The sequence below is a fragment of the Danio rerio genome, chromosome 7 (genome assembly GCF_049306965.1).
Source record: "Danio rerio strain Tuebingen ecotype United States chromosome 7, GRCz12tu, whole genome shotgun sequence".
NCBI lineage: Eukaryota > Metazoa > Chordata > Actinopteri > Cypriniformes > Danionidae > Danio > Danio rerio.
The window spans coordinates 31,875,750-31,898,819 of NC_133182.1; the positions used below are offsets into that span (position 1 = coordinate 31,875,750).

The following is a 23,070-nucleotide window of genomic DNA, read 5'->3' on the forward strand; positions in this document are numbered from 1 at the left end:
TTCAAGCTATTTTGCCACTGAAAATTTATAGGCCAAAAAGTTGTTTTGCCATTCAATGGACCCTCTAATTTTTGTTGCTTCAGTCATTGTTAAAATACTCTTTTAATTCTGAAAGAATTGTGTTTTTTCAACTTATTTTAAATAAGTAGTTTGAAAAGTAGCAAAGTTTTTTTAGTGTAACTTGTTTAATTTAGTGATTTTCACTTTTAGGTTTTAGTGTACTAACAAGACTAAAATATAATAATATATTTGATGTATACGAGTACGAGTAGCAATGTGCTATGGCTGTAAATCAGCACTGGTGGGAGGCGTGGATGGCACAAGGCCCCACCAGTGGTGATATACAGCCACAGCACACTGCTACGAGTGTGATATTGCATTTATGCAACAGTTCGACGGCACAATCTTGTACATAAAAAAGAAAATCAAACACAGAGAGTCTAAAACCATTTTGTATTAGGAACTACTTTCTTCCGCCATTCATTCACATCTGCAGCTGATGTCGGAACAGCAGAAGCCGTTACAAATTCACCAATGTCACTTTAGAGCTAGTGTTTGAATGATTCTCTATAGATGTCTAGTAATGTGAAGTGGTGCTTCTGGTGTGGGACCCCTTAAGGTGATGAAAAAAACAGCTAATTTTGCTCACATTTTAAGATTATAGGGCTGAATGTGACATGAAATGCCATCCGTCTACAGAGATTTCTCACCAGACTGCTGTTGTGTTTGCGATAAGAAGGGGCAAGGCTGAATCCAGCTTCTTATTCGCAGCTTCTTATTGACTCCATCCGGTCTACCTTAAAAACCATGAGGCTTTTCCGCTTTTTATTCGCGCTCAGAGAACACACTGAGCAAGGGCTTATTATGCGGTTCTGGCGCCATCTTGTGGATAGACAACGTCAACCGTCTTTGGCCGCTGACGAGCTCTCAGAAATTGCAAATATTTTAAAATAGGCACTATTCTTGCAAATAAAATGCATAGTTGCGATCTAAACAACTACATTCTCGACTAAAAAAAAGCCTCAAAAGTATATTTTGTTGTCCAACCACAGCAATATTTGTCAAACTGTAGTGTCTGCTTGTAGCTGGCTGTATGTGGGCGGAGTAATACACAAAGGGTAAAGAGGCTGTACGGATGCTGATATTACTTAAATATATCACGGCTATCAGCCAATCAGATTTGAGATCCAAACAGAACTGTTGTATAAAATATAATACACATATTTTAAAATAAACAATACTTTTTAAAATCATTAAAACGACAAAAGGACAAAAATCTAAGCTTCTCTAAAATTTAACTATGAACTTGAATTATAATAAGAGCTTATTAGAAATTTTAATAAACACTACAGCTACTTTAAACATTATTAAGTGTTAATGATAAATATTAAGAAGTAGTACATTTACATATTAATAAATACTAAACAATTATACTTTGAATTTAAGAAGTGCATATACTATTGAACGAAAAAGACACAATAAAATGTGCAATTGAGAAAAAATGAAACTAATGAAAAAATGAAGAAAAAAAATGAAACTAATGAACCTGCTCCTAATTAAACCAAAAACACTTATAAATCTGGCTCACAGAAAGACGTACAGTATAAATCATGCTGATGTGTGTATGCCCTGTATAAATCTGTTTCAGCATTTTGTACTTTATTCAGCACTCATTTTACTTGAAGACCTACAAGTATTATCATGCCAATAATTAGTGTAAAAATTAATTGAAAGTTAAAGAAGGGAGGGGATGTTCCCTGTCAATTCATACCCTAAGTTAAATATGACATTTTACTCCTTGTGTGTCATTCAGCTACCTGCTTTCAGCTCGACTTATTTGTCAAAGCTGTATTTAGAGAGAAATGGAGCTATTTTAATAACAGAGCTGTTATACACAGAAAAAGAAGAGACTTTGGTTCCTATAACAATACATGTTTACATTAAAGCAGTGGCTCAGCAGAACAAGCAGTGGGTAAATCCTGTAAGTTAACAGCTGCAGTTTTGAATAGAAACAGCATTAATGAATCTCTTTAAAGAGGCCTAACCAGAGGGAAAGGCGTGAATGTTCATTAGAGTACAATGTCACTAATGAAAACTGCAAATCAAATTAAATAAGTAAATACAGAAATATTACCTGCGTCTCCTGCGCTTGCCATTTTCCACTATCTGATGCAACAATAACGTGTCCGGAAAAAAATGAAAGGAAACCACAATGAAACACAGGACATGCAGGAAAGCAATGCGCCTTTGCCGATCTCTAGATAATTTCTGTCCCTCTTGTGTGTGGGTTGTCATATACAGATCCGATGTTCTTCTGCTCGATTGCGGAATAACACTTCCGGGAAGATTAAAGCGTCTGTGGTTTCAACATAAAAGTTTCTCTGTTAAATTAGAAAAAGGTAAGCTGTACCGCTATAGCATTTATTAACTTTGAAAATTTAAGTATTTCAAAATTAACGCTTATAATAAATATGCCCAATACAATGTTTAAAAATTCAATGTAAACAAACAATTTCGATGTTTTAGAACTGCAGACTACAATAAATTGAGTAATAAGTCTAATATTGGGTAATATAAACACTGTAATGTAATATAGACACTGTAGTTCTCGAAGTATTTTCATATGTTACTACGTGATAATGAGATTATTGCATCTCTTCTTCTTCTTCTTCTTCTTCTTCTTCTTCTTCTACAAAACAGACCACTAGGGGGAATCCAATCCAAAGGTGAGGATACTTTTTTATGATATATATATATATATATATATATATATATATATATATATATATATATATATATATATATATATATATATATATATATACACACACACACACACACACACACACACACACACACACACACACACACACACACACACACACACACGTGTGTGTGTGGGTATGTATGGAATTTTTTATTCATAAATGTAATTGGGCAGTGAAACAACCCTAATTTTACTCACTTTAAAATAAAAATAGGTCATCATTACCTACGATAAAAAAAATAAATAAAAAACAAACCAAAAATAACTGTTAATTATCTTAAATTTTGTCTTTGAATAATTAGAATCTTTTTTTCTTTTCTTTTGTATTGTATTTATTTTGATGTCAATATAACGTTGTTATTGCCCAGGTGTGTTATAAGGTGTATAATATTGAGTGAACTGTCCCTGTAAAAGAGAAAAACTACAAAATGATAAAGAAATTTCACCAAATGAAATGTAAATTATGTAATGTATGAGTTTGCATAGATATGACTGTATTATAAAATAATTCTAACATAAGTGACAGAATAATTAAAAATAAATAAGTAATTACTGTTATTAAAAATCCGGTGTCCTGCATAGTTCCAACCCCAATCAAGCACACCTGAACCAGCTAATCAAGCTCTTTCTAGGTATACCAGAATGTTCCAGGCAGGTGTGTTGATTAATTAACGCTTAAGTTTGTAAACTGTATTTTACACTTTTCAGGAAAATTTCTAAAGTAGGGTGGTCATTAAAAAAAAAATTATGACACTTTGCAGAATACAGGGGATATAGCCATTATTAGAAGCATTATTAAATCATTTAAGCACAAAAACTGTCATCACTGTGGAACTTTTAAAAAGATACTTTAATTTTATAGGTACTAATATGTACACTTTGGGTACTAAAATGCACCTTAAAGGTTCCGGGTCCCTTTGGCACAATTATGTGCAGCTTTTGAAAACTTACCACCCCATAACAGTTTTTAGAGCTTAAATATTTTGATTCATTCATTTTCTTTTCAGCTTAGTCCCTTTATTAAACACAGGGGTCTCCACAGCGTAATTAACCGCCAACTTATCCAGCATATGTTTTACACAGCGGATGCCCTTCCAGCCACAACCCTAAACTGGGATACACCCATAGACTCTTGAATTCACACGCATACACCACGGCCAATTTAGCTTGGGTTTCTCCAGGTACTCCGTTTTTTCCCCACAGTCCAAAGACATGCACTATAGGTGAATTGGGTAAGCTAAATTGTCCATAGTGTATGTGTGTGAATGAGTGTGTATGGGTGTTTCCCAGTGTTGGGTTGCAGCTGGAAGGGCTTACGCTGAGTAAATTTGCTGGTGGTTCATTCCGCTGTGGCGACCCCAAATTAATATACTATAATTAATATAAAATAAAATATAAATGAATGAATAATTCAGACATAGAATAAGAATTATGACTGAACCATTGAATCTATCATTAATTATTTCAGCTGAATGATCTATTTTTGTAAAATCATAAAGGAATTCAATAAATGCAAATCAGACAAAATCAATCTTTATACTGCAAAGTTAGCACATAAACTACATCTAAAAACGTATAGGCATTTTGATGTATTTACACAGCCTAAATAAGGTATAGCTTAATATTTTAAATATGAAAATATGAAAAATTTACTTTTAAATGTGTAATTCACACAAAAATAAACATATGCTGTAAATTTACTAAACCCTAACCCTAAGCTATGTAGGAGTTTATTTTGTCTCTACAGTTTTTTTTTTTTTATTGTTTATTTTTTATTAATTTTTTTATTATTCACAGAGGACAACTGACTACATTGTGAGGATAAAAGTCAGATAAGTCTTGCATAAATCAGTCAAATCAAAGTAGTCAGATGAATTATGGATAACCTGAATTTATAAATAGCAAACTTTCATTTTTGGGTGAACTACCCTTTTAAACAAGAACTAAAACCTCCACTAGGTGGCAACAAATCTTAAAGGGATAATTCACCCAAAAATTAACATTTGACATAATTTACTCATTGTGTTCCAAAGCAATGTGTTTTTTTTATCTTCCATTTAGTATTTTTCCACAGTATGTTTTTAGTTATCAATATTATTGATTATTTTATGGATGTCAAATCTTCACTGTTCAACAGAACAAAATAAAAAGGAACACATGAAGGTTTAGAACAAGTGGAGGGTGAGTAAACAGTTTAGGCTTTTTTTTATTTTCAGGAATCATTTGCTCATTGTTTTCATTGTTAAATTCTTATTTATATTCACAAAAGACTTGAAGAACAGGTCTTCATATCTAAGTGTGAGCACAGAATATAAGATCATTAAAAGTAGCCTTAATCTTAATCTCAAAAGGAGGACAAATGAGCATAAGACTCACTAGGCTGGACAGTCTGAGCTAAAACTGGGCAGATGGCCACCTTAAGAAGCCGGACTTAAGAAATGTTTGTTCTTTGTGATTAAACGAAGTTGGCACGCGCAACACGCAAGATTTTGTGGCATTGGTTGCAGGTCAAGGAGCCTGTCAGCCTGCTCTCATCTTTGCTTTGTGACTCCAGACAGACTGCAGACTTTCTAACCTTTCTGACAAGGGCGCAGATTATTCGTAGCTGCTGAGCGCTGAACCCTCCCTTCTGAATGCACACGACAGTCACAGCGACCACGTATTCTCTGCGTATGCTTGATTTACTGATACTCTCTCAAATACATCACGTGCATACATAAAATACATTTTGTGTTGCAGCCATTAGTTTGTCCGACTGTACAGTAAAAGAAGTTGGTGTTTTTTATCTGGCTAAAATACATTTTAAATAGATTATAAATATATTGTGTAACCATATGTATGTAATATTAAACCACATACATACATTTTATATATAAAGTATATAATATATTTAAAGGGGTAGTTTAGCAAAAAAATTTTTACTTTAGTTATCATTTTTTCACCTTTGACCTGAGTTTTTTGTTCTGTATGTTATTGTGGAAAATGTATATTTTTTGTATTATTTTTGTCTTCTTTTCATTAAACAATTGTATTTGTATTGCTTAAAGGTGACATATTAACTGAACTTCTTCTCTTAAGTGAGATATGATTTGCATACTAATGAAGAATTTTTGCAGAAGTAGATGAAGCTGATAGAAATGCAAAGGCCTGATTGTCTAAAATTAACTTCAACTTTGCAGCTAAACTTTCTGTTAGTAGAGATGGGTTGAATCTGAACACAGAATATGTGCAGTTGAGAAAGTCTTATGCTTTTATAGTTTGTGCAGAGAATTTGTAGAAAAAGAGGACGCATGTATGGGTGCGGCCAATGAAAGACTGGAGAATGATTGACAAGTGACAAACTCCACTAAACTCCACCTGTTAATATCAGCTACGTATAAAAAGCTTGAATCTGGAAATGAACGTTGTTGTGCACCTCCTGAATGACCTTCTTGCATTGCATTGAGAATACCAGAATTCTGTGAATCGAATTATTCATTTGCATCTATTAAATTACTATGTTTGACATTGAAGAAAACCTGTCCTGGCCCTTTTTATTGAACACACCTAAAATTGATTAGATATTCCAACAATATATTGAAGAATATTGGACTTCCATAGTTTTTTTTTTTTTTCTGTTACTACTACGGAAGTCAATAGTTACCACTTTACAACATTCTTTTAAATGTTTTTTTGTGTGTTTCACAGAACAAAGAAACTCAAACAGTTTTGGATCAGACCAGGGGTGAGTAAAAGATGACAGAATTTTCCCTTCTTTTTGTGAAATATCGCTTACATTTTAACCATATATATATATATATATATATATATATATATATATATATATATATATATATATATATATACACACTAAAATGGGCTGCTCGATACTAGAAAAGACTGACATCGCAATAAAAAAATGGCGATATTGAGTATATTGTTACCAGATGAAATAAATAGCTTAATATGGTAAGAATTCACCATTTTAGATTGATTGGTATGATTTTGTAGCGAAGTTCATCTGCATAAAATGTATACAAAACCAAACAGGTGCATTGATAAATGTAGTACAGCGAAGACACAAACTAAATTAACAGTATTATATGCATTTCTGGAAGTCTACCAGTATTTTTACTTTATTTTTAAATACACATGTTCAAACATAGAAACAAATATTTTTCATATAATTTTAATACTTCTTTAACAAGGCAGTTTTAATAGCATATTTTAAATACCTTTTTAAAAATATTTGATAATACACATTTTACCATTTGACTGAAAGCACTTAGATCACTCTAGACCCCATTTCCTAGTGGTTGAAAATGCAGTTCAGTGTGGTTCGGCTGTGGCAGACCCTGCTGGATTCGCACGTAGATTAGAAGAAAGCCATGTAGCCCTGTCTAAATTTAATGTATAACCATTACAACTAAAAATAACTTTCTTTCAAGTTGAATCCCCCTTCAGTTGTCAGTATGCAACAGCTAGTGTGACTTTCTGATGCTGGATTGACAAGCTGCTGACAGGCTTGCATGGCAGTGGTCAAAAGAGTACAACTCATCAGACTGACGGACGGTGTTTATGTGTAAGAGAGAACTGAAGAGAATAGTAATCTGTTATTTAATAAATAGTGATTTTTTTAAAAATACAAAAAGACATCAGAGCTGCATATTAGGAGTTTTTTTTAATGCATTTTGAAGCGTGTCTGGGCGGCGAATAGAGTGGCTGTTGAGGTTGATTTGTGTCTTCTTTTGTCCCAGGGTTAGGGAAAGTTTGTTAAAAAAGGGGGAGCAGTTGCAAAGCATTAACCCTGGTATTATTTAAAATGCTATAATCAATTAATTATTGTATAACTAATTAATATAGTAAACTAAAAAAACTTACATTTCATTAAATGTAATAGTTTTAATAACTCATTTCTAAAAACTGATTTATTTTATCTTTGTCATGATGACAGTAAATAATATTTTACTAGATATTTTTCAAAACACTTCTATACAGCCTTAAGTGACATTTAAAGGCTTAACTGGGTTAATTAGGTTAACTAGGCAGGTTAGGGTAATTAAGCAAGTTATTGTAAGACATTGGTTTGTTCTGTAGACTATCGAGAAAATTATATAAAAGCTTTGACCTTAAAATGGTTTTAAAAAAAATTAAAAGCTCCTTTATTCTAGCTGAAATAAAACAAATAAGACTTTCTCCAGATGAAACAATATTATCAGACATACTGTGAATTTTTATTTTGCTCTGTTAAACATCATTTGGGAAATATTTAAAAAAGGGAAAAAAAATCATGAATGTTTTAATTATCTTTAATATGATTACTTTCTGTTTTATTAATTTATTACTCCAGCTTATTACTTACTAAGCAGCATTTAGGCTTTTCATCTAATTTTTTTTCATTAATTTTATTTTTAACTTATTTTTTGCATTTTCTTTATCACCTATTTCCATTTTCATGGAAGTAACAAAAACCTACAAAGGGCTTTTCAGAATGTTTTGTAAGAATAAACTGAATTAAACAATGAGTTCAGACAATGCTAGTTGAGTGTGCACTAGACAAGCACCATTATCATTAAACTCTTGACAGAAAGGTCAAGCTATGAATGCTTGACTGATGGCATGAGGAAAGGGTCAGCCCTAGTGTGGAACTAAACATGTCATGTTGTCTTTTTATTACAGTAGCTGTCTGTATCTCTGAGCCCATCCAGTTTAAACTTTCCAATTGGCTTGCTATGCATATAATAATTGGTCAAGGGTGTTTAGTGTGTTTTAAATCAACAATAACAACAGAGATGAAAAATCCAAGTAGCTACATGTAAAGTGCATGTATATTGTCTTTATCTGCTAACAACAGAACTCGGCTAAAAATTTTAAGTTTAAAACATTCTTTTAAAGTTCCCATTTTTCCCATTTCTTAATGTTCTTTTAACATTCAAAATGTCCAGTTTTTAGATGATATTTTACCATTAATATTTGGTTAGAATAAAGCTGTTTAAAATGTTTTCATAGTTTAAGTCTCATGTTATAATAATGTTTTCAGAACATTATTTAAAATGTTATTAGCACATTTTATACATACAGTAAATTTTCTATGAACATTTCCCTAACATGAGTAAGTTCTAAAAACACCTGTCCTTTTTTGACTATGTTTTGTAATTTTTGTTGGTTATGATAATTCAGAACAATTTCATACTGTTTCAGTCTCGTGTTATATTATTGTTCTTGAACATTCCATTCAAATGATATTAATGTTTTTGGAACAATCTTGTAACGTTGATAAAAAGCGTTCCAAGAACATTAGTATCATTTGACGTTAAATAATGTTGAAATAACGTTAAAATAACGTTAAAAAACTTTACATATGTACTGTACTAACATTTACTCAACTTTTAAGCAATCTTCCCTGTTCATTGCAAGATTTAAAACAGAATACAATTCTATAGATATACATGCTGAAGTATCCTAGAAATTCCAAACAACAACAACAACAACAACAACAACAACAACAACAACAACAACAACAACAACAACAACAACAACAACAACAACAACAACAACAACAACAACAACAACAACAACTTAAGTATAGTTGCTTTGTTGCAGTCATACTCTAATTTTACCCTCATCTAGCCCTGCTTTCTTATCCTGCTTCAGCTTCTTGAGTTCTGTCATCCAGTGGAGGTGATGGACAGTGGGCTCAGTGACAGATCATCGGGGTGGGCAGGATGATTTGGGGCATGTTCCATGGGACATTTGGGGGTGGGGGTGTGGGGTGTCTATTAAAAGAGAAGTGGTGCTGTTGGTGTCCACAATGCCTGTTTGTTGGAACCCAATAGGGACACTCAACCAGGATGCCAGAGCCAACTAAAAAAATAGGTATGCCAGTGTTTATTTTGTAGATTCTATCTGACAAACACATGTATAATAGATTGGTTTTGTATTGTTGGTTGAGTAAATAGTAACATTTCTGTTCTAAACTCTGACCTTATCACAACTTTAAAAGCACTTTTCAATTTGTACTTTATTTTTATACGACTTCAGCTCCTGTGTCTTTGGTTTTTGGTGTAATAATAAGAAATACTAATTTAATATATAGGTAAAAATTAGCAGTATCAGTTTGATCTATGAGTATTTTCATAACATTGTCTGGATGTTCCTTTACACTGTACTACATTCTGCAGCTGTTGTTTCTAAGCCAACTGTATATATGAAGCATCTGTGCATTGTTTTTCTCGCACAAATTGCACTGTAAACAAAGAAACATATTAACAACAGACCTGTTGCATATTTTACATTTAGCAACTAAAGTAAACAGCTAATTTTGTGTGATTACAAGCCACTAACATTAAATCAAACCCTATTCTTAGCACTTTATTTTACAGTCCTGTTTTGCATATAAACATTACATACTGCATACTTATACTAGTTATTACAAAACTGGGTACTATAACTCGGCACTATTTCTAAACCTACCCCTGATTCCATGGTACCTTGCATGACCCACTAATTTACGTACCTTTAAGTACACAGTAAGACATATACTGTAAATTATAGTGCAACCTTATATCTAATATGTAATTAATATTATTAGGTGTTTAATTGTAACATGCAACTACTTAAACTGAAAGTATCCTTAGTATAAACTGCTAAATCGTATCTAAGCTTACGTGATAGAATAATGGCCGTGGGCTGAAGGGCTTTTTTCCAAAAGTGCAGAGAAAATAACCCTGCCTACGCAGGAATTAAAAGATTGCAATAATGTGATGCCACCTGTTTCGTGACAGCCGACTGTGGCGATATTCGCTAAGACCAAGAGCATGCTAACAATGCTGTTGCATCACTTTTCGGCATTAAGCAATGAAGTTTAGTGGTAGTAACCAAATCCATGTAGTCATTTTAGCTTCACACTTTCTCTTCCCTATTGGTGGATTTCAGAGGCTCTAAACCAGCGGTTCTAAACCAGGGGCCAAATAGAGGGCCTCTGCAAGCTTCCAGAGGAACCCCAAGAAGTCTAAAAATGATTTAAAACCAATGAAGTCACCATGACATACTTGTTTATTTTCATGGCTACCAAAATACCAGTGGTTCATATACCATCATATAGGGTATATATGAACAAAGCAGGTCCAATAAGTTGAGAATGATTGCTATAGTCTAGACTTAAGGCATCTTTACACCTCTCAAAGATAGTTTAATTTGATTTAACAGATGGCAGATTTTGTTTTAAATACTCTTGAGTGTTAGACACACCAGGATGTCAATATTTGGACGCCAACCATCAGCATCTAATGTAACCTTTGTGACGGACATAAACATGTCACCTTCATGAGAAAGTTTCCCATCCCATTGACGATCTCCACTGACCGCTGGCTGACACGTTATGACTGTGAAAATTATTACCTTTCATGCCTCCAGTTCAAAGCATATTTACCACATATTCATCATTAGTTGACTGTCACTGCTTGCATCTATCCAGACATTAGTAGTGTGGAACAAAGGCAATGTAGATACCAGCGGTTCTGAAATGGCAAAAGAGTGACCAGTGCTTGATAACAACAACAAAAATAGATCCTAGCTAATCCATCTAGCAGCTACCTGTGGCTGTGTCGACGTGGACCGCAGTTCTCAATGGAGAGCACATGCACTCTATTTTTAAGCGCAGAGGCTTGGCTTGCTTTATGCTTGAACCATTTGCATCGATGTGATTGAAGATGTGTGACTCCAACTACAAGAAAGAGCAATGAATAAGCAGTTAATAATTTAAGGCATGTGTGTAACAATAGATATGAAGATCAAGTTCCAGCAACGCCTTCAAGTGTTAAAAAGAAAAACAGTGTACTAAATATTTCTTAAGTTGATATCACATGCTAGAAAAACTATGTTTTACGTTTTTCAGTATGACTCGAGTCACAAATATTTGTTACATTTTTACAGAATTTGCATTTAAAAAGGAATAGCATTGAGTAATATGTCACACTAATCATGAAAAAGTACCCCCAAAAAAGTACTCAACTGACTTAACACGTCTGGCGAAATTCTTAAGTGCTCATACAACAGACACTTAACTTTGTGAATTTATGATGGACAATAAAGCAAGGCAACTGGAGATGTAGGTCACATGACAGAAGCAAAATGTCAGATGTAGTCCATCAAAATTTCATTTGAATTACACACATTTAAAATAATGATTAGAACATACTATTTTGATGGTTGCAAACCAAGTTACAAACTACATACCTACTATTTGTGATTTAAGACACAGGGCTCTATTTTGACGGTGCATGCGCAGAGCGCAAAACGCAGGGCGCAAATGCTTTCAGGGCGTGTCAGAACACATTTTTGCTAATTTAAGGACGGGAAAACCTGCTTTGCGCCATGGCACATGGTCTAAAAGGGTTGAGTTTATTTTCTTAATGAGTTATAGGTGTGTTTTGAGAATAAACCAATTAGAGTCTCATCTCCCATTCCCTTTAAGAGCCAGCTGCATCGCGCCAAGAGCGCATTCGCTATTTACAGGACGCAAAGTAAGTCTAAGTGGAAAAAATGAGCATTTCACTAGCAAACAGTTAACAGTTAACAGTTTTTTAACAGAAAACTGTTAAACAGAGCATCTACTGCGTGAGAATAAGAGATAATGGAACTACTTTCACATTCACTCTTGGATAGGGAAACCTTTACGCACAGACATCAATTAGTCTATAAATAAATAATTGCGTTTGTTAAGCACAAATATTCGTTTCAAAACTATTTCTAAATTCAGTTATAATTTCCAGCAAACGAATAAATAAACAATAATAACAAAATGTGCTCAAAAACCTGAGTTATATCCTAAAACACATGCTGTGCCCCATATGGTCTAAAACCTGCAGGTGGGCAAATCTAAGCTTGTTTTTAATAAAACAAATATAAATTTGGAAATAATAAATAATACTGCTAATAATAATAACATTATACAAAAGCAAACTGTTATGAATGAACTGAAAAAGCCTCCCGAGATGAAGAAGACATAAAAGCAGTGATTTTTCATATTTATGTAGGCTAGAAAATAATATGTTTTGTAATATTTTAATCCTTTATATTTATGTCCTATATCTATTTTTATTATATCCTATATATATCCTTAATATTTAAATTTTTTCATATGTAAAGATATTTGCCTATTGCTCTCTTGTGCGTATTAAGTAGTGCGTAAGCGAGGCGCAACTGTGCGTCGGAGTTTAGATCGGGTTTGTTTTGGTCTAATGAAAAACCTATTATAGTTTCTCAAAATAGCAAAGCGCCAGCGGTCCGCCTCAGAACGCCTCCCTTTTTAGACCAGAACGCCTATGGGCGCACAAATGAGCGCTAATGCATTTGCTGCCTCAAAACGACTCTTGCGCCAAGCTGAAACTACCAAAAGACTATTGCGCCACGCCTTGCGCCACACTGCGCCGGGTGTATGATAGGGCCCACAATTACAAGCACCACACTGGTTACTAGATCAACTAAAGCTTGACATAGATACTTATACAGCTGACATACACTCTCCTATTCCACTTGCTTTTACAAGTCAGCATCCCTTTTATAAGCCTTAGATCAGTAAGTAAGCTTCAATTTAATGTGTTTTCACAGAGAGCCACAAAGTCAGTCCAGAACCTTCACGTTTACTGTTCCTCACCGCTATAGGTTGTTTTCACATAACGTTATCAATGACGTGCTAAATTCAGATGGAAGGCAGGTAGTGAATGTTCTATGTAGGAATCGCTATCAGAACATTTAAATGTTTCTGGTTTATGTTGTTTCTAATTGTTTAAATCGGCCAAAATAAGAAATGCAGAACGCCTTTTATATAGACTTCCAAAGGATTTTGCTTATAAACGAAGGGGGGACAAGAAACTGTATCTGATAAAAGTCAGATACAAACACCACCACACAAAATCCAAGAGAACCCTGCCATGAAATCGTTGTAATAAAATCTTTGTCTAGTTTTGCAATAATTTATCTCTTTACTAGCATTTTGATGGAATAAACAACCGTAATGTTAACGTCTATTTGCAGCAGCGATGAATGTTTGTTCGTGGTAAGTTCATTGACAAAACTAGACGGTTATTATTGTGGAGCACTTTTCCCCCTTACAAAAATAAATAGTAATGTAGAGTATGCGTCTGGGCTTTTGTATGCTTTCATCGGTTGTTTCCTGATGTCTGGAAGATATCCACTTGGGGAAAACTTATCGTAATTTATAATAAACATGTTTTTGAACTACATAGTTAAGTGTATAAGGTGTACGGCTCTTTGTTAATGAATGCTACCGAATACTGTAGCACAGTAAACGGTAATAAATACTGTAATGTTAGTGTAAACTGTGGTGCATTGTGATGGTGTATAAATATAGAAACTGAAGCCTATTAAATAATTTGTTTGTTACTACAGATGTGTCGTACCACAACAACAATATAATTACTAAGACAGTTCAATACAAGTAATTATCAATATATAGACCATTTCAATGTGGTGATGCCATGAACATTTCCTGCTTGTTGTCAAACTGTTTTAATAACTGTAACAAGAGGAAATTCTATTACATCTTAACATTAAAACAGCTGTCCTAACAATGTTTATCAATATGTGGATCATTTAGGATTCTCAGAACCCATGGAAATTAAAAATGTAAAACAAATACGTTAGGACTATTGTTATTGTTTACATCCCTCAAAATGGTCTGTAGTATGCTTCCAACCGCTATAGTATTAACACTAGTGTTTTTTCATGTAACCTAATAGCTCATACAGTATGTACCGCCTCGATGGCAGGCCAATATATTTAAGTTCAGTAGAAAACTCGGCCCGCTTCATGATATAAGGACCATACCCATTTTATGTGGTTATTATCTATTTATATCTCCTTTGAAATATGGTATAAATCGCAAAAATATGGACTTTCCTCATGTCTCCCATTCAGTTTTTTACTTCCTGCCCTTCATTTGAAAACAAAATATTCATCTACTTGTTATCTGAGACATCTCACTTGATGGTACAAAATCTTAAGGCATATGTACAGTAAGTGTTCACGCTCAAGAGCTTAGTTAAATTTGTATAGATACAAAACAAACAAATGATAAATGACTCAATATCAAATCAAGAATAAAGTCACAAACACACAAATGAAGATCTGTTATGTGTTTCTGCCGTCATTTAATTGTGCTTGGCAACATCATAACTATTACAAGAAAAAAACATGGATGCTTTAGCATTATGGTTGCATGTTTTGACATCATATCCTGTTTTGGAGGCGTTTAGATGTCTTTGTTCATATCTCAGTAGAGCTGCACCAGAGTGTGCATGGTTTGGTGAAAACAAACTCTGGTGTGATCATTCTTTTAGTGCGATGTGAAGTGTGAATGCTGCCATTTGCATGAACAAACACTATTTATACACAAATACACCTATTTTTTTATTTTTATAAACAGCACACATATAGTTAACATTTAATTTGCACATAATGTAACCATACAAACGATGTTTTATATAATAATATACTGTATATGTGTTTGTCAAATGTGTTGATTCTTATTTTTAACATTTCTATCTAAATTTTTGTTCTTTCACTGTCAATTTGTTGCACTGTGGAAAATTCTGTTATGAAAACAAATCCCTCGTGTGTGTAAACACACCTGGCAATAAAACTTTTGATTCTGATTCTGATTGCATATCAATGCACATCAAACAAGCAGACTGAGACCTCTGGACTTGAAATGTTTGGTGCACACTAAGGTTTAAATGTCATATATAAATGATCTTGAGATTAAGGTTTGGTAAATTCATGCTTTGCTTTTGAACCTCCCTCACTCCTTCAGTCTCAGCTTTCAGCAAGAAACCAAAGTCCCAGACTGCTGAGATTGGGGCAAGAGTCATATTTGAAGCTGAAACTGAGAAGCCAGGTGTAAAAGTGAAATGGCAGCGAGAATCCAAGGACATCTTACCCAGTCACAAATACACCATCTCAGCAGAGGACAATAAGCATTCTCTCACTATAAATAATATCATCCAGGAGGATGCAGTGGGATATGCTGTTATTGCTGGGATGTCAAAGGTCAAATTTGAATTAAAGATAAAAGAATCAGAAGGTGGGTGATTTTTGGATGGCGACGTATTCCTGCATCTACTTCACCTTCTCCCCACCATTGGTTTGTTTGTAAAAGTCACAGAGCACCATAACCAGTTCTCCTTACATTTTTTACGTCTTACTTTACCTTTTAGTCACAAAGGTTTGTTTTTTCAAGCACCTTTCTCAGAGCATGTTATCACTATTTATAAGTTTTTTTTCAGCTTGCTGTTTTCTCAGAAACTTACTAGAACTTTGAACATTTGCCTTTTAGTGTCAATTCATAGAGCTTTTGTTCCTGCATTGTGCAAAATAAATTAAATACATGATTAGCTAGCCTGATATATTCAGATTAGGTGGTCGCACTAAAATATAGCTGTCAAACTAAACAAATTGAACACAATTATACTTGTACAAAAAGACATCTGTTTAAGAAGAAAAAAAGCTTTTTAACTTTTGCTACTTGTTTAATTTACTTTTTTAAAATGAGTTAAAAAGCAATACTTAAGGGGGTATTACGTTCATTCAACTTAAATTTGTAAAAACAATGATGTTAACTTAATCCAGTGTTTCCCAACCCTGTTCCTGGGGGCACACTAACAGTACATCCCTTATTTGACCCATTCATTTCAGGTGTTGGAGTCTCTTCTAATGTTCTGATGAGATAATTCAAATGTGTTTGATTAGGGAGAGGTTGAAAATGTCTACTTTTGGTGTGCGTTCAGGAACAGGGTTGGGAAACAGACTCGATCAAGTTGTTTTGACATGAAGGAATTGCACAGTTTTTACAGTGAGATTTACTTAATTAAATTTGGTCAATTGTTCATATAATCCATTGCTGCTGTAGACATAATTCGGTATATTGTTCGCTGCTTGGAGAGCTTCAAGCATCTACCAATTCAGCATAGGTCTATATTTATACATTCAGTATTTAGAGCTATTTTTCAAAGCACAACAGAGGATGAAAGCAAGACTGAGTCCTAATTTGTATGGTCATTAGATTTGCAAAGAGAGCAATATCAAAGCAGAAAAGGATCCAAGAGAAAACCATTACAAGCACAATCATGTTCATTAATAGACTGAAAATGTCTTTGAGGGTATTTCATGTGAAAAATGTAAGCCTCTGAATTTTGTAACAAAGTTCAACTTTAAGTTTAAATCACTATCCTCTAGAGCCCCTAAAGGGTTTGATTTTTACTTGGGTCCAGATAGTTTTTAAATAAAGTATTAGTAATGTATGGCTACAGGGACTTGTTTTATTATTCATCAGCTGTCAAAAGTGAAACTTCTCTGAGCCACATGACTGATTGTTTATCGCATGTTGTCGGATAGTCATTTTAAGGATTTTTGCACTTTTGCAGTAAAGGGAGTGGAAAAAGCCAAATCCCCGGATCCTGCAGCAGTGGAACATAAACCTGAAGAATCTAAACCTGAAGAATCCAAACCTGAGCCCAAAGAGCCTCCACCAGCCCCAACTGAAAACTCAGCACCAGAAAGCACTGGACCGCCATCGGATGGAGTCGCACCTGAAGGTGGATACAAAAACACACACAGAGTCAAAGTTTACTCATGTTCTCACTTGTGCAAACATATCCACATCTTTGATAACATTGGATGTATTCACACCTGTCTTGTTTAGTTTGGTTGGATCAAACTCAAGTTTGTTTCACTTTGGTGTGAAACTTTATTCGGCTTTTCTGTGTTTGGTAACCAGTCTACCGTTATAACCGAAATGTGTTACAACCAACCATGTTGCACTCTATTTGTGCACATCTACATTTGAAACAGAGAATATACTGCACTGTAAAACCCAAAAAGTTAAGGTAACTCAAACTATTTGATAAAAACCGATTGCAATAAACCATTTAAACCATCTAAAAATTCAAAAACTAATCCAAATGAGTACTGTGAACTCACTCTATTCAAGTAAAAGAAGCAATTTGAGCACAGTAAAACCCAATAAATGAAGAGAACTCAAACCAACTGAGTACTGTAAAACCCAATAAATTAAGACGACTTAAACCGTTTGAGGAAACCGATTGCTACAAACCTTTTGAGTTAAAAAAAGATAATCTATAAGTACTGTAAACTTACTCCATTTAAGTGAAGTAATGAGGTATTTAATTAAGTCAAAACCTTCAAAACAGTTCAAAACTCTTTTCAGTAGAGTAGAGATAACTTTCAGTCAATGTTGGGTTAACTACACTATATGATAAAGCTGACTGTTTTTACAGTGTGTATAAGAGCAAAAGCTGCAATATTTGAATGGGTCCTCAAAGCTACAGTTAGAGTCTGTCATAGGCAGTTCTTTTGGACAGTGCAGATGATAGTTGCACAGCAAATACAAAGCCAAAAAGCAAATTTCATCTAAATAGATGGCTGACTTTAGCATGTGTACTTTTGTTTACAATTTCTGGTTCATTTGTAAAAATATTAGTGTGAAAGCAAACCACACCAAATTTAGAATCAAAGATCTGGTGTTAAAAAATTCTGGACCAAAGGAAGGGAACTAATAACTTTCCTGAAGTCAAAACACCCTTTATTAGCTTTCTTAACTACTGTTTTCTTCTTGATGTAAATTTTCTTGCATTTTTTGTTGTTGTTGTTGTTTTTATTCATAAGAATGCGCGCACACATATTTAATCTAAAAAGCATTCTGAAAATATATATATATATATATATATATATATATATATATATATATATATATATATATATATATATATATATATATATATATATATATATATATATATATATATATATATATATATATATATATATATATATATATATATATATATATATATATATATATATATATATATATATGTGTGTGTGTGTGTGTGTTTGTGTGTGTGTATGAATATATATATATATATATATATAACTTAGAAATTATTTTGCCTCTAAACAAAAGGGGAAAAAATAATGATGCGAGTATAGAGTATATTAATCAACTGGCTGTAGTTCACTTAATAACATCTGTTGTCGTTAAAAAGAAGCATTTCTGAATTCCATTAGCAGCTTTATGCCCCTGAAAGTCAGGGACTAAGGCTAAATGTATGAATAATTATTGAATGAATGAATTATTGGTTAAATATTTTGCTTTGATCTAGTTATGTATGTTCTGAATGTGTCACTATACTTTATATTTGACATCGCAAAGTTTTAAATTCTCAGATGAATTTCAAACCTGTTTTGCTATTTGTTTTTAAGCTCTGCCTGAGAGTCATCAGCCTGACACAAGGCAGGACCTTACAGGACTCTTCACTGAGAAACCTCACAGCGGGGAGGTGAATGTTGGTGAGTGACAGTCCATCTAGAAACTGAAAGTGAATACAAATGGAAAAACTTACAATCTTTTCTTCCCATTTAGGTGAAAACATTATTTTCATTGCTCGGGTGTGTGGTGAGTCTCTGCTGAAGAAGCCCACGGTGAAATGGTTCAAAGGAAAGTGGATGGATCTGGCCAGCAAGTCAGGAAAGCACCTGCAGCTCAAAGAGCACTATGACCGCAACACTAAGGTCTGACCACAGGAAAACAGATTTAAACTAAACTATTATATTTCCTCAATATCTTCAGAACGTGAAATCAAAAATAAGTGACAAACTTTTTTCTAATTTTTTTTGTATTCAGGTGTACACATTTGAGATGCATATCATTGCAGCTAAAGCCAACTTTGCCGGAGCCTATCGCTGTGAGGTGTCATCTAGAGACAAGTTTGACAGCTGTAATTTTGACCTCATAGTACATGGTAAGACTCAGATCATAGGCCTGACAAAATGTATACAAGAATATGCATGTTTGATATATAGCCATACAGAATGTGTTCATTTACTAGTAAAGCAAAATTAGATCTGAAAGAGAGTCTTGTTTTCTGTTAAATAATTCAATCAAAACCAAATAACTTCCAAATGGAAAAGTGTTTTTATATATTGCAGTGTTGTAAACGTCTATCTATCTATCTATCTATCTATCTATCTATCTATCTATCTATCTATCTATCTATCTATCTATCTATCTATCTATCTATCTATCTATCTATCTATCTATCTATCTATCTATCTATCTATCTATCTATCTATCTATCTATCCATCCATCCATCCATCCATCCATCCATCCATCCATCCATCCATCCATCCATCCATCCATCCATCCATCCATCCATCCATCCATCCATCCATCCATCCATCTATCTATCTATCTATCTATCTATCTATCTATCTATCTATCTATCTATCTATCTATCTATCTATCTATCTACCTATCTATCTATCCATCTATCCATCCATCCATCCATCCATCCATCCATCCATCCATCCATCCATCCATCCATCCATTTAAATTCACTTAATTTAGAGCAGGGGTGCCCAAGCTCATTCCTGGAGGGCCAGCATTCTACATGTTGTAGTTCCAACCTCAATTTAACACATCTGAACCAGCTGATAAAGCTCTTTCTAGATATACTGGAAATTTCCAGGCAGATGAGTTAAACTTTGCAGGACAGCGGCCCTCCAGCTCTGAGTTTGGACACCCCTGATTTAGAAGAATAAAATAAAGGTGAATTTTATACTTGGAATTCTTGAAATAATCTTAACTGATAGCTAAATGATGTATGCTTTTTCATTGTGTACATTCCACTCCAGAGGCTCGTACAACAGAAGGGTTTGATATTCGCACTGCATTTAGACGCACGTGAGTATTTATTTCATTTATATATTTGATATAACAATTTTTGCATAGAAATATAAAGGTTATTATTGCTCATGCAGGTCTGCGGTGCTAGTTCAACAACATGTGAACCTGATTTCTTTGCTTGCTTTTTTGGGATCTGATGACAATATTTTGCATGTAGACATGATTATGTGTGTAGATTCAAGTGTGTTCATATAGAGAGAGCGTTTGAGTCCATATGTGGGATTTGAAGTTTTTCATTTATATTGCATTAACCCTTTATGGAACTGCTGATTACCCAGGAGCACCAGTGCAGGTGGTAAGAAGAAGATGGGAGAACCTGGCAGGTATCTATAGGGTTTGCAGCAGCAGCAAGCAGGGGATATATTCACACAGTTTTCGATCAACCAAACTTTCTAATTTACCATCAGAAAAAGTGCACAGCGTCCTCTTTCATTGTCCATCAGTGTCAGTCGTTGGTTATAGCTTGCCCTTTTCTTTCTGTCCTTTTCAATCTTCTCCCTTTGTGTGCCAACATCTAAGGAGAGTGATATTAGTCATTGCTGACGCTTTATGACTCACTCTCCAAGGATCTCTTTGCAAACTCTCATTTCCTTTCTGTTCTCGTCCTCCGTCTCTTTTCTATGTTTTTTTCTTTTTTTTTTTGTGGTGAGAAAGGCAATTTCCCAACACTCATTACTAGTCTATCAGTGTCAGGGGAGCCTAAAAGTGAATATGATTTCCCTGTCCACTGATCTTTTCAAACGCAGACACTGATTAAGAGTGAGCAAATTAGAGGATCGCACTAATAACATCGGCAGTGGTTTAATCAGAAACTGCACCATCCGCGTGACTGTTTTGCAATAATTTTGGTTATTTGAATAATAACACGCCAAATCTCTTCATGCACTCAACTGGGTCTGACACCTTGACAAAATCAGTGGAACCAGCTGCGCAAACTTTGAGTGATGTGCTTCTTCTGTTGTTTCTCTTCATGTAATGATAATCTGCTAAATATGGTGAGAAAGACTGGTTCATCACAGGTTACAGCAAAGTCTCTTTCAAGTAAAACCTGTTCTCTCATATTTGCAATGTCTGCGGGCAGCTATTTCTTTCCAATATGTAAACTCTAAAATCGTAAAAATGCGTGACATATACACAGATAAATAACATAGAGTTGAAGTCAGATTTATTAGCCCCCCTAAATTACCCCATGAGTTTTAATAACTAATCTCTAATAACTGATTTATTTTATCTTTGCCATGATGACAGTAAATAATATTTGACTAGATGTTTTTCAAGACACTTCTATACAGCTTTTATTGCAACAGATATAAAACAAATTAGGCTTTCTTCAGAAGAAAAAATATTATCACACATTCTGTGAAAATTTCATTGCTCTAATAAACATCATTTGGGAAATATTTAAAAAAAAAAATAATTCAAAAGGGGTCAAATAATTCTGACTTCAACTTGTGTGTGTATACACACACACACAAACACACACACACGCACACACACACGTACACGCACACATATATATATACACACACAAACACACACACACATATATATATATATATATATATATATATATATATATATATATATATATATATATATATATATATATATATATATATATATATATATATATATATATATACAAAATATACACACACACACACATATATATGAATACACACACACAAACACACACACACATATATATATATATATATATATATATATATATATATATATATATATATATATATATATATATATATATATACATACACACAAAATACACACACACACACACACACACACACACACACACACACACACACACACACACACACACACACACATATATATATATATATATATATATATATATATATATATATATATATATATATATATATATATATATATATATATATATATATATATATATATATATATATATACATATATATATATATTTATGTTTTATATATTTTCTATGGGAATTTCTGTTTAGATCTTTGGGAAAGTAGCTTTTAATGGGAACTGCATTGACTGTTGTTATGATCTGTTCAGCATTGCTTTGAAAGGGAGAAGACGCAACATGGTATGGAAGAAACAAAAATGTCTTAATAAAGTAAAAGTCAGTGCAGTTCTCATTTAAAGCTACTTTACCATACTTTATTACAACATTTTTGTTTCTTCCATACCGTGTTGCGCCCTCTCCCTATTTAAGCAATGCTGGACTGTTTTTATTATGTCTGTTTTTTTGCCATCCATAAACTTCTTTAAAAAACCACTAGCTTAACAGATCAAAACTTTACTCTGTAAAAAAATATATAAAGTAGTAGTATTCCATATTTTGTGATTAATGTTTTTTATTTTTCTGTTTATTTATGGTTTTGAATGGATTTATGGGACCTTGATCTATCTTCCAACAACTTTTGACCTTCTGAAGTTCAAATAAGTTACTTTTATTAACATTTTAACAGTTCAAAGTGATATATTGTCTAGGTTGGTGTTGTAAATTATGTTAAAAACCTTGCCAGT

General features: G+C 33.5%; 2 protein-coding genes across 4 annotated transcripts in view; one reads left to right on the plus strand and one right to left on the minus strand.

The window, feature by feature from the left end:
- The window catches only part of cars1 (cysteinyl-tRNA synthetase 1), a 34,868-nt gene extending 32,642 nt beyond the window's left edge, over positions 1-2,226 (minus strand). Inside the window, exon 1 of one of the 2 annotated variants that reach the window (NM_001118900.1) lies at positions 2,135-2,226. In NM_001118900.1, the coding sequence (NP_001112372.1) occupies positions 2,135-2,156 (22 nt within the window). In that variant the 5' untranslated portion in view covers positions 2,157-2,226. The remainder of the gene's footprint in view (positions 1-2,134) is intronic. The other variant, XM_005168859.5, reaches the window with a different exon arrangement.
- Positions 2,227-9,554: 7,328 nt separating this feature from the next.
- Positions 9,555-23,070, plus strand: part of mybpc3 (myosin binding protein C3) — a 61,099-nt gene continuing 47,583 nt past the window's right edge. For both annotated transcript variants that reach the window (NM_001044349.2, XM_073906621.1), the window contains exons 1-7: positions 9,555-9,622; positions 15,582-15,851; positions 17,191-17,361; positions 19,049-19,135; positions 19,209-19,357; positions 19,470-19,587; positions 20,481-20,529. In NM_001044349.2, coding sequence (NP_001037814.2) covers positions 9,598-9,622; positions 15,582-15,851; positions 17,191-17,361; positions 19,049-19,135; positions 19,209-19,357; positions 19,470-19,587; positions 20,481-20,529 — 869 coding nt within the window. In that variant the 5' untranslated portion in view covers positions 9,555-9,597. The remainder of the gene's footprint in view (positions 9,623-15,581; positions 15,852-17,190; positions 17,362-19,048; positions 19,136-19,208; positions 19,358-19,469; positions 19,588-20,480; positions 20,530-23,070) is intronic.